Consider the following 11,422-nt stretch of genomic DNA (forward strand, 5'->3'; position numbering starts at 1 on the left):
CGCCTCTTCACCTCAGTCCACATGGGCCTTTAACGAGTTAAAACGGCAGCTTCGCCGCATCCATCCCGCCCGAGTTTTACACGGCGGCCGCTCACCGTCTCTGCCATGGAGAACTCCGAGCCCAGCTTTTTGGCCAGTCCGTAATCGCCCAGCTTGATCAGGTTGGTCTTAGTGAGGAAGATGTTCAACGTCTTGATGTCTCTACGGGGGGAAAAGCATCGATACCGATCCGTTAAAATGCAGATCTGACGCCGCTGCTCCACGCCGGGGACACGAAACCCGTTTACCTGTGCAGGACGCCCGCCTTGTGTATGTGGGCCACGGCGGACACAATCTGGTACAGATACCATATCACCACCTGAGGACAACGGAGGGAAAAATTAAAATGTGCAGCGACACACCACACGTCCCCCTCCAGTCCCCCAAATATTACCTCCTCGGAGAAGAGCTTCCCCTTCTGCTGGTTGATTTTGTCGTACAGATTTCCACCTGGAACAACACAGCCAGTTCGTCAGCGGCACGCTGCTAATTATCTGAGACACGTGTCCTCTGTATTTATGGGGCAGTGGTGGCCCAGAGAGTAAGGAAGCGGCCCCGTAATCGCCAAGGTGCCACTGAGGTCCCCTTGATGAAGGTGACTATCACTTCACTTTCACTATTTAACCATCACCCTTGGTGAGCAGTGGGCAGCCATGACAGGGCGGGGAGCGAGCAGCGTGTGGGGACGGTACCTTCATCAAGAGGACCTCAGTGGCACCTTGGCGGGTCGGGATTCGAACCGGCAACCTTTCGGTTTCGGGGCCGCTTCCTTAACCGCTAGGCCACCACTGCTTACATTGTAACGTTCTGACGTAGATCGTCAGCTCTAATTTACTGAGACATGCGGCTGAGAAAGTTCTGGAAGAGTGACGTGGTTCACTACGTAAAGCCAGCAGAGATACTACAGACCTGCGCTGGCTTTAAACGTAGAGGAAGTGTCTTGGTAATACATTCACGTGTCAGTTTTCCAGAACTTTCTATGTTAAGAAGGTTGTGAGATGTTCTGCGGCCACCGTTGCAGTACTCCAGCTCGATCAGCAGGCTGCTCTTGTCCATGAAGTGGTTGAAGTAGGCGATGATGTTGTGGTGCTGCAGGATGGAGAGGATGCTGATCTCGTTCATCACGTCCCGCCGCTTCTTGTCCGACAGGCAGCTGAGCTCCACCTCCTTCCACACCACCAGCGAGTTGTCCTGCGTGGAGACAGACATGCAGGCATGGTGAGGGCCGGGCGGGGCCTGGCAGTAGCCTGGTGGGTAACACACTCGCCTATGAACCAGAAGACCCGGGTTCAAACCCCACTTACTACCATCGTGTCCCTGAGCAAGACACTTAACCCTGGGTGTCTCCAGGGGAGGACTGTCCCTGTGACTCTGGATAAGGGCATCTGGTAAATGCTCTTGAGGCATCTTAGCTGATGTTGTCCCTGGTTTAATGATTTCTAAATTCATAATAGTGTTTAATATTTTTATAAAAGCACTGTGTGAAACAGTTTTCAAAACACTGTGTATATTGTTGAATTAATAATTTTTCCATTTATCATAATAAAATGCTGTATATTGTTGTATTGATAATGTTGGGTGGTGGTGGCCTAGTGGGTAACACACTCGACTATGAACCAGAAGACCCAGGTTCAAACCCCACTTACTACCATCGTGTCAACCCTGAGTGTCTCCAGGGGGGGACTGTCCCTGTCACTACTGACTGTTAGTAAATGTAAACGTTTAAAACGCGCCGCACCTCCGAGCGCCGGTACAAGGTCGCCTCGCCGAACGCCCCCTTGCCCAGCGTGCGGATGGGGATGTAGTGCAGCTTCTCCTCCTCCCCGCCGGGCGCCGACCTGCCGCCGCCGCCGCCACCGGCCGCCGCGTCGCTGCCCGTCTCCGAGCTGAGGGACGCGAGGTGTCGCTCGTACTCCTCCAGGGACATGTTGGCCCCTGCGAGGCTGACAAAACTCGAACCGAGAACCGAACCGGACCGCTACGGCCTTCAGCCCGACACGGCGGCGGACGCCATGTTGGCTCTCAAGGACCCGGAAGAGGTGTGAAAAGGGGCGGGGCAACGAGAATACTTCAGATAAACGCTGTAAATGTAGATACTTCTTAAATGTTTCACAACTTTAGTTTAAATGTTTATTTGTTATATTTACTTTAATCATTCTGTACATTTATGTAATGACAGTTGACGGTGGATTTTATGGTGGATTGGCGGAGAAGTGAACCTCGGTGTCGTGTATTACCTGGATGGAGTGATAGGGTGAGCTGGACCCCAACAAGTGCTAAACACCTCTGGGAACTCCTTCAAGACTGTTGGAGAAGCATTTCAGGTGACGACCTCTTGAAGCTCATCGAGAGAATGCCAAGAGGGTGCAAAGCAGTAATCAGAGCAAAGAAACTAGAATATAAAACATGTTTTCACTTATTTCACCTTTTTTTGTTAAGAAAATAACTCCACGTGTTCATTCATAGTTTTCATGCCTTCAGTGAGAATCTACCAACGTAAATGGTCATGAAAATAAAGAAAACACATTGAATGAGAAGGTGTGTCCAAACTTTTGGCCTCTACTGTACGTACGTGCATTTCGACCATCTTTCTGAAGCCAAGTAGACCACATCTGTGAGAACATGGAGCAACGTTCACGTCAAAGGCTCTAAAAAAGCCCTAAAAAACTAGCTAAATCTTTCATTGTTTGCTCCTGTTATCTCTCACAGGCAGAGTCCCTCCCCTCCCCAAAAGTCACGTAAAAGTAAAGGCTGCCAGAGTCCAGTCCCTGGCGGGACACCAGCCAGAAAATGGCCAGTTCGAGCGCGGAGACGTACAGGCGAGACGACTTCGGCACGGACGACATGCCGTTCTGCAATAACTCTGAAGACTTACAGGAAGGTACGGGGAACACGATCCACGCACAGCATGTATCTGCATTCACACACTGCGAGCCACACATGTAGTCCAGCAGACCAGTGTGTCCCTGTCCAGGACTCTCGCCGTCACACATGTGGCCTTGTGTCCCCATGCAGTGTCCATATTAACGGTGCGAGGTGAGACTGGCTCCGGGTTCTACCGACTGGCCTCCACCATTCTCGGGCTGCTCTCTGTCCTTTTCCTCGTTGTCATCATTGGCATGTCGGTGCTCTGTGAGTGACATTTGCCTGTTTTATGGGCACGTTCAGCATGCTTTGACTGTGTAATACTGCCAACTTACATATTGAGACACACTGAGACGCACGTATGTATGCATGTGTACTACTGTTCAAAACTTCAGGGTCTTTCAGAAATGTCCTCGTCTTCCATGAAATTATTATCTCATTAAATATAAAGTCATATACAAAGAAATAAAGACTGGATCCACATTTGCTGATGCGCCAGATACTCAACTAGTGTGAATTTGTCCAGTTTTATTTGCTTGTCTAACCAGTGAAACTGTACTCAGCCCTTCTCATTGCAAGAGGACACCTTCTGGACAGGATTTTCATCAATTCGGTGTGTTTTCATTTGACGTTGGACAAAACAATCGTTTTCATAAAATATTTCATATTTCAAACTGACCCTAAACCTTTGAATGGTAGTATTGAATGTAAGTGTTTCATGATATGCATCTTATTAATATTCCGAAGGACCATGCACTGATCGCCCTGATACGTTCCAGTCTGTGCGTATAATGATATGCGTTGTATTGAGACACGCGTTGAACCCAGGGCGGCCAGGGCTTCAATTCGCCTTCTGTCCTCCTCTCGGACAGACAGCGAAGTGAGCGGGAGGCACGACCGCCTGGCGCTCAACTCCAGCCAAGCGAACGGCGAGCTGGAGAGCTTGAAGGCCGACTACAAGCGCCTGGCTGCCACAAAGTCCACGCTGCACGAGGAGTTCGGCAAGGTGCTGAGCGAGAAGAAGGCCCTGCAGGTGCGGTTGGAGAGGGCGATGTCACAGATCGTCGCCCTTCGGCAGGAGAAGGAAAGAAGCGAGAATCAGTTGAAGATATCCAGTGAGATCTTGAATGGTTTTAAGTGCGCAACTAAAATGACTCCATGTCGTAAATGTGATCAAATCGTCCATGTTGCATGACAGGGGACAGTTGTGGACGTTGCCCGCAGGGATGGAGACTGCTGAACGCCACCTGCTACTACTTCTCCGATGAAGGTCTTCACAAAAGAGGCTGGGAACAGAGCAGGCAGGACTGTGTTAACAAGGGGGGCGACCTGGCGGTTGTAGATACCCAGGAGAAGCAGGTAAAAAAAAATAATAAAAAATAACTTTCTTTTTACAAGAAGCAGCATCAAAGCATCGAAATGACGCCGCCACTCTGTTTCACGCAGGAGTTCGTTTCGGAAGTCCTGCAGGCATCCCGCCTCGGCTACTGGGATGGCTTCTGGATTGGACTGAAAGATGACCACACTGAGGGCGTCTGGAAGTGGAGAGACGGGGCTTCGCTGGAGCGAGGGTGCATATAAAACCACGGCACAATGCAGTTTTCGTGCAAGGGTTCCCGCAGATCTTTTTTTGTGCATCTTGTGTATTCCCAGGTACTGGAGGGAGGGTGAACCCAACGACTTCTACTCTGCTGAGGACTGTGCTGCAACATATCCCACCAGCAAACCGCTGGAGGCCTGGAACGATGCCCCATGCAACCACCCACTCAAATGGATTTGTGAAATGTCGCCCTAGAAATCTATGCACGCATTATCTCCTTTTAATTTTGAATAATTCATGGATGACCAGCCATTAATGTTCTACACCCACCTTTCACACATGTTGCAGGCAGACCTGCAAGAAGCCGATTTGTAAGTGCCTGTCATGGCTGCCCACTGCTCACCAAGGGTGATGGGTTAAATGCAGAAGACAAATATCAACGTGTCACCGTGTGCTGTGCTGCTGTGTCTCAAATGGCAATCACTTCACTTTCAAATCGTCATTTTTGGTGTGCGTCCAACACAACACAACACAGTTCTTACACACATCCGCATTCGTTAACAAGCATTGTTAGTTAAGGCTTAATGATCTGTGCCCACATCTCACAGCCTGAGAATAAAAAATGGCTGCTATTAGTACAAAATATCGGTGTCCGTTCTGGTTATTTTCCCGGGGTTGCTCCACAAGAGCCGCCTTTAAAAACTTCTCTTAAACAGAAGATGTTTTCTGAAAAAAATCCAAATCCGTTCATGGTTTCTTTTTCCAGAAAAAGAAAGGTTTCATCAGAACGCTGCTATGCGACCATGTAAATACAGAATAAACCGAGGAAGAAAGACATTGAAACCAGTTCCTGTGATTTCAAACTCCTTTATTTTCACCAGAACGCCACTCCAAACAACACCACAACGTACATGGAAGGTTCTCACGGAGAGTAAACGGAGCGTCCTGTAGTGTCTCCCGTCGTGGGGTAAAAAGAAGACCGGGGAAAGCCGGTGAACGTCACCAGGCCTTCACGGTTGCGTCCGCGGACGTGACGGCGGAGTTTAGCTCAAGTTCAGGTGCTTCTGCGAGTTCGGTGTTGCGGGTGAACATATTTTACAGTACGGTGTCGAGGTGATGCGAGGTAACGAGGGGTTCGAAATGTAACGACACCACCGGATTCAAACTACATTTACATTTACAGCATTTACCAGATGCCCTTATCCAGAGCGACTTACAATCAGTAGTTACAGGGACAGTCCCCCCCTGGAGACACTCAGGGTTAAGTGTCTTGCTCAGGGACACGATGGTAGTAAGTGGGGTTTGAACCTGGGTCTTCTGGTTCATAGGTGAGTGGGTAGCGGCCTGCGGGATGACGCAAAGGTTGGAAATTTTAATGCGGCCTGCATTAACATATCATCAGTCCATGCTGATGATATGTTATCATGATGAAGTAATGACCATAGCCACTCAGCTACAGCTCGGAGTCAGGCTCCAACCTGGTTATGAACCTGGTTTTGAATCCATTCAAAAAAAAATAAAGGCCACTAAGTAACACCTATATGACCGTATGCCATTTTAAATACGTAATGGCGTCTCGCTGTCCTGGCACTTTCTACCGTAAGTAAATGTCATGAAATTCATGCAATAATGAAAAAGAGACACGAACATCAAGCATAAAAACTGACGCCAGGAAGCAAGAAGTAGGCCAGAGAAGCCATGTTCGCGTCCTTCTATATTTCATTCATATTCATGTTCAGAAGAACCCGGTGAAGTTAAGTAATGACGGTTGGTAATGATGTCTGAGAAGATTTGAAATAAGCAGTTATTTGTGGAATACCTGATGCGGGTAAAACACTCGCCTATGAAAACCCGGGTTCAATAGCCTGAGTGTCTCCAGGGGGACTGTCCCGGTCACTACTCTGGATAAGGGTGTCTGGTAAATGCCATAAATGTAGTTTGAGGTCGAGGATGTGCAGGTTTACAGGTGAGCTTCATGGCAAGCCTGGATGGAACCATCTCAGCATCTGGTCGCCTAATGGACTGGAGGCTTCTCTTGTCATGGGGTCTATGGAGCTCCAGTCACGTCCAAGTTGCGACCAGCGACCGATGGATGCTTGAATTTTGATTCCAGCACTTTCGCATTCTGGGAGCAGTGGTGGCCTAGCGGTTAAGGAAGGGGCCCTCTAATAAGAAGGTTGTCGGTTCGAGTCCCGATCCGCCGAGGTGCCACTGAGCAAAGTGCCTGTCATGCCTGCCACTGCTCACTCAGGGTGATGGTTAAATTCAGAGGAAGTATTTCACTGTGTGCACCGTGTGCTGTGCTGCTGTGTATCACAAGTGAATCACTTCACTTCTGTGGGGGAAAAGCCTGAAGAGACCATGAGGTGCATCATATTTTGGCAGATGAGTGGAAGAGGAACTTGTGGAACTTGCTGCGGCCTGCAGGGGGCGCCAGGGCGCAGACGAGCCTGTCCGAGTTCCACGAAGAAGGAACGAACCGACGCGATGGCCGCGTCTGGGCGACATTTAAAGATTGAAAGAACATTTAAAGAAACGAGATGACTGAGAGGAGCGCCTGGCTCCAGCGGACCACGCGGTTTCAGGTCATTCGCTGTTTATTTACCGGAGTTCTTTCACGGATCTTCTCTCACTCGTTAAACAAAAACCCAGAAGTCTCAACTTTCGCAAGGTCATGCATGTCCGTTTTTCAGTTGCTGCTACAGACAAATTGTAAGAAAAAAACGAGAAGTGATTCCGCCGCTCTTCCATCTTAAGGCGGTGTGCCACGTTTCAAAATAAAAGTTCCGAGTGGAAAGACGGCATAATACTTATAATAAAGTCACGGACACGGGGAATTTAAATAGAATGCCATTTATATACAGTATAAAACACGAATAAACCCTGGGAACGGTGACCCGGAACGGTGATTTAAAAAAAAAAAAAAAAAAAAACTGTTTATCCCAGCCTCTAACCTGACCTATAACCCCAAATGCCTCCTACATATAACAATGGCGGACAGAGTTTGCCAGATCCTAAATGTCGACGGTATCGTACTAGCATCTTAAAGTTTATCGTATTTTGAGTTTAAGTTATTGTAATCAGAAGGTTGCCGGTTCGAATCCCGATCTGGTTAGACATGCAGAGATTTTTGGAAGCAGCATGTAGATCTGAGGGAGGAAAGGAGAAGAGGAGTTTGTGTGTGTCGTCGGCCCCATATAGCAGTGGTAGGATAATCCATGTGAGGAAATGACCTCACCAAGTGATATCGTGTAGAGGGAGAAAAGGAGAGGACCTAGCACCGAGCCTTGAGGGACACCGGTGGAGAGGTCTACGTGAGGTAGAGGTGGATCCTTTCCAAGTCACTTGGTAAGATCGCTCAAGGTAGGAAGCAAACCACTGCCATGCTGAGCCCCCGAATTCCAAGCCTCTTCAGGATAGACAAGAGAGTCTTGTGTTTAACGGTGTCAAATGCTGAAGAGAGGTTGAGGAGAATAAGAACCGATGGACAGTTTTGCCAATCTGGCTGCATGTAGCTGCTCGGTAACAGCCAGAAGGGCCGTCTCAGTGGAATGAGCTGTTCTTAAGCCAGACTGGTTAGGATCCAGTAGGTTGTTCTGTGACAGATGAACCGATAACTGATTGTAGACACACCGCTCAATGATTTTAGAAAGAAATGAGAGGTGGGAAAGTGGTCTGTAGTGGTTGATGTCTGTAGGATCGGCTGTGGGTTTCTTTAGGATTGGAAGAACCCTGGCTGTTTTAAAGGCAGATGGTACATGGCTGGATGACATTGAGCTGTTTATGATATAAGAAAAGAAAGGGATGAGGTCAGCTGAAGACGACTGAAGACCAGATCCAGGACATTCCCTCCTTTGTGTGTGGGAGAGATGTTGCTGTTGGTCAAGGAAAAAGAGTGGAGAAAAGGAAGAAGGCAAGGTGATTGGAGTTTGGCTGGTGGAAGGTTGAAGTCACCAAGGAGAATTAGGGGAGTGTCTAAGGAGAAAATGCTGAGCAGAGTGTCCAATTCATCAATAAAGGTACCGAGTGGCCCTGGAGGGCGATATAAGACGATGAGAAGGATGTTCACAGGAGAAGAAACTGAGACTGCAGAAAGAAGAAAGTAGTAGTAGCCTAGTGGGTAACACACTCACCTATGAACCAGAAGACCCGGGTTAAAATCCTGCTAACTACCATTATGTCCTTGAGCAAGAAACTTAATCCTAATTGTCTCCAGGGGGGACTGTTCTTGTAACTACTGACTGTAAGCCGCTCTGGATAAGAACGTTTGATAAATGCCGTAAATGTAACTAAAGCACTTTCACTTTCTGAGTACGAACAGCGCCCCCTACCTGTGTGGAGTCAGGATGAGTCCAGAAAATCACATTTTCTTCTGTAGCTGCAACTCCGCCATGTAAATCCGCATTTAAACCGCTCGTCATTGTTTACGACGTGCGACCCCACGATTGTCTGTAAAGCCACGTGACGCGACTGAGATCTGTAGCTGTCCTGCTGATGAAATAATCAAATTATTTTGAAGTGGCAAAATGATTGTACATTTTGGGGATTTGGGAATCATCGAATGTACAGAGAAGACAAATGTGATCATGATCGTACGTCTGGCGACACCGATGGTGGACAACACGTTCGTGGTCGTGCTGAAGCAACTACTAGAAATCGTCTCTACGCCCGCACAACGGCGCTCTCAACTCCCAGCGAAGGAGCGAGGCGAGTGGGGAGTTACAGCGCCACCTACGGGTGGAGGGGGTTAGAACGATGGATAAAACGGACGCAGATAAAACGGCTTTTCGGGAAAATTATTTTCTTGTGGTGACGTTTGTACAGTTCCGTATTTAAAGTAGAATGCGGAAAAGGGCATCACATAATGGAAAATGTCTCCAGCACCGTTGACGTTTCCTCCTCGTCCGTAAAGTGGAATTCTGCAATTCCCTCCGCAGGCGAGATCCCGGGGTTACCTGGTCCGGAGAACCTTGAAGGCTGCGCAGGCCGAGTTTGAGGACATTGTGAGTGAGGTTGACGGGGACCTTTGTGACCTCAGCTGGGAGGGGACACTCATCCCTCAACCTCGCTTTTCAGACCAGGTGGGTGTCGCCGCCGCGCCGTCTTACACCAGTGGTCTCGGGCCGATTGTCCGCGTGTGATTGTCATTTACGGCATTTACCAGACGCCCTTATCCAGAGAAACTTACAATCAGTAGTTAAAGGGACAACTCAGGGTTAAGTGTCTTGCTCAGGGACACAATGGTAGTAAGTGGGGTTTGAACCTGGGTCTTCTGGTTCACAGGCGAGTGTGTTACCCCACTAGGCTACAACCACCCCATGTGCCTCCTCCTGTCTTTAGGGAGTCGTGACGTTGGGACTCGGTCGCTGCGCGCCGCCTGAACGCGAAGCTCCCAGCACTCGGCCGCAGGATGCTGCTCCAGAGAGGGACCCTGCGTGCAGAAAGGTGGGAGATGGCGGGGAGCTGGAGATGGAGAACCACCCAGGAACCTCTGCTTGGTGCAGCTCACCTGTGGATGGTACCAGCAGTGAATTTAAGTTAAAAGGTGGGTCTGTGGGTGCAGGTGTTGTTCTCCAGCAGCAGAATTACAGGGAATGTAGAGCAGAGCAGCTGGAAAGATGGTGTGGAGATCAGGTCATTTCTGCTGTCTTGTGCACAGCTTTGCAGGCACGTCCGGCCGCTGAAGAAGTCCTCGCCTCTGCCGTTTCGCTGCAGGAGCGCAGGAGCATTCTCACCATGGAGCTGCTCTGGATCCAGCAGGCCATTGCCAGCAGGAAGAAGGTGCGAGACGCTTGTGGAACCGCCTTCCAGCTTCCTTCGGCGACTCAGCCATCTTCAAATGACCTCCTGCTCTTCACGCTTCTCTTTGCAGTACCTGATTATGAAGGAGGCGCTGGTTGCTGTGTAGAGCTGTGCTGAAGAGCTGCATCGTCCCCGCGTCCTTTTGTCCTTGATGCTGTAAGGGATGAGGTGAAAACGAGGGCCCTGCAATCATGACCGTGGATACCCGGGGCCAGATGTTCTCTTCTGGAAGGCTGCTATGATGGTTGCCATGCTGCACTGCAGACGTCTTCTCGATGACTGATGTTCATAAAACAGACTGGCATTTTATATTTAAAAAGTAATAAATCATTGTTGCACCATCAGCGAGTTTTAATTTCACTAATTAAAATTAGGATATAAACATAACTGTAACAGAGGACGGCAGAAATGCAACGGGATATTATCTTTATATATTGGTTTAAAAAAAAAAAAAAAAAAACAGTGAAATGCCCGTATCTATAAAAGCATCTCAGGCACAAAGCTGCGCGTTATTCTGTGACTACGTTGACGGTCTTTTGTGTTCTAAATTCGGGTACGTTGATACCAGGGGCGGCAAAAGAACACGTGTTCCGAGAAAACCTACAAAGAGCTTTTTACCACATCATTGACCCGTCTTTTGTGCTAAACCCGTTCATAGTTTATGGCAAGTTTTTTTTTGTTTTTTTTTTAATCTATACATTTAAATATACTGGCAAAAAGACCCCCTTTAAACTTCTTTCTGCCAAATTTCAAATGCTACCTTGGTACCATTACTGGTTCTTCCAAAACCATACACATTTTTAATAAGTCTGGTCCTTCTGCTTAACTTCTCTTTTAGATCCTTTTGTCCAAATAACAGCGTAAAGTCTCAGTGTTTTTCTTCATTTATTTATATGCTGCCACTATGTGCACTATGTACATTGTATTTTGAAATGTTAATAAAAAAAAAAACAGTTTTACCAGCAAGTAGTTGTGTGTGTATAAGAGAGATCTTTTAATGTTTAATGTTACCTCCACCATTGAGGTAAGATGATTTCTGGTGAATGACAGCGACCACGCCCACGAGAAATAGCCAGACTGGAAAATGCTGTGTTGAAAATACAGCAACCTGTTTGTACTTTGGTTCAATTTGAACCATTTTAAGTGTTTTTGTCAAGTCAAGGAGGAATGACCCTA

At 48.1% G+C, this 11,422-nt stretch overlaps 3 protein-coding genes across 3 annotated transcripts in view; 2 read left to right on the forward strand and 1 right to left on the reverse strand.

The window, feature by feature from the left end:
* The window catches only part of LOC114792133 (probable phospholipid-transporting ATPase VD), an 8,696-nt gene extending 6,624 nt beyond the window's left edge, over positions 1 to 2,072 (reverse strand). Inside the window, 5 exon segments of the mRNA XM_028983020.1 lie at positions 45 to 201; positions 288 to 358; positions 434 to 489; positions 1,053 to 1,230; positions 1,778 to 2,072. Coding sequence (XP_028838853.1) covers positions 45 to 201; positions 288 to 358; positions 434 to 489; positions 1,053 to 1,230; positions 1,778 to 1,966 — 651 coding nt within the window. The 5' untranslated portion in view covers positions 1,967 to 2,072.
* Positions 2,073 to 2,303: 231 nt separating this feature from the next.
* On the forward strand, positions 2,304 to 4,699 carry LOC114792235 (C-type lectin domain family 4 member E-like). The gene is made up of 7 exons (XM_028983179.1): positions 2,304 to 2,363; positions 2,749 to 2,920; positions 3,055 to 3,171; positions 3,777 to 4,019; positions 4,103 to 4,263; positions 4,351 to 4,475; positions 4,558 to 4,699. The coding sequence occupies exons 2-7, from the start codon at positions 2,830 to 2,832 to the stop codon at positions 4,697 to 4,699; spliced, it is 879 nt and encodes a 292-aa protein (XP_028839012.1). The 5' UTR covers positions 2,304 to 2,363; positions 2,749 to 2,829.
* A 2,194-nt stretch (positions 4,700 to 6,893) lies between these two features.
* On the forward strand, positions 6,894 to 10,747 carry LOC114775052 (IQ domain-containing protein C-like). The gene is made up of 5 exons (XM_028966447.1): positions 6,894 to 7,029; positions 9,382 to 9,525; positions 9,785 to 9,989; positions 10,104 to 10,225; positions 10,317 to 10,747. Exons 1-5 carry the CDS (start codon positions 6,985 to 6,987, stop codon positions 10,350 to 10,352), a joined length of 552 nt encoding a protein of 183 aa, XP_028822280.1. The 5' UTR covers positions 6,894 to 6,984; the 3' UTR covers positions 10,353 to 10,747.
* The last annotated feature ends 675 nt before the right edge of the window (positions 10,748 to 11,422 follow it).

This window comes from Denticeps clupeoides, chromosome 1 (genome assembly GCF_900700375.1).
Source record: "Denticeps clupeoides chromosome 1, fDenClu1.1, whole genome shotgun sequence".
NCBI classification, from domain to species: domain Eukaryota; kingdom Metazoa; phylum Chordata; class Actinopteri; order Clupeiformes; family Denticipitidae; genus Denticeps; species Denticeps clupeoides.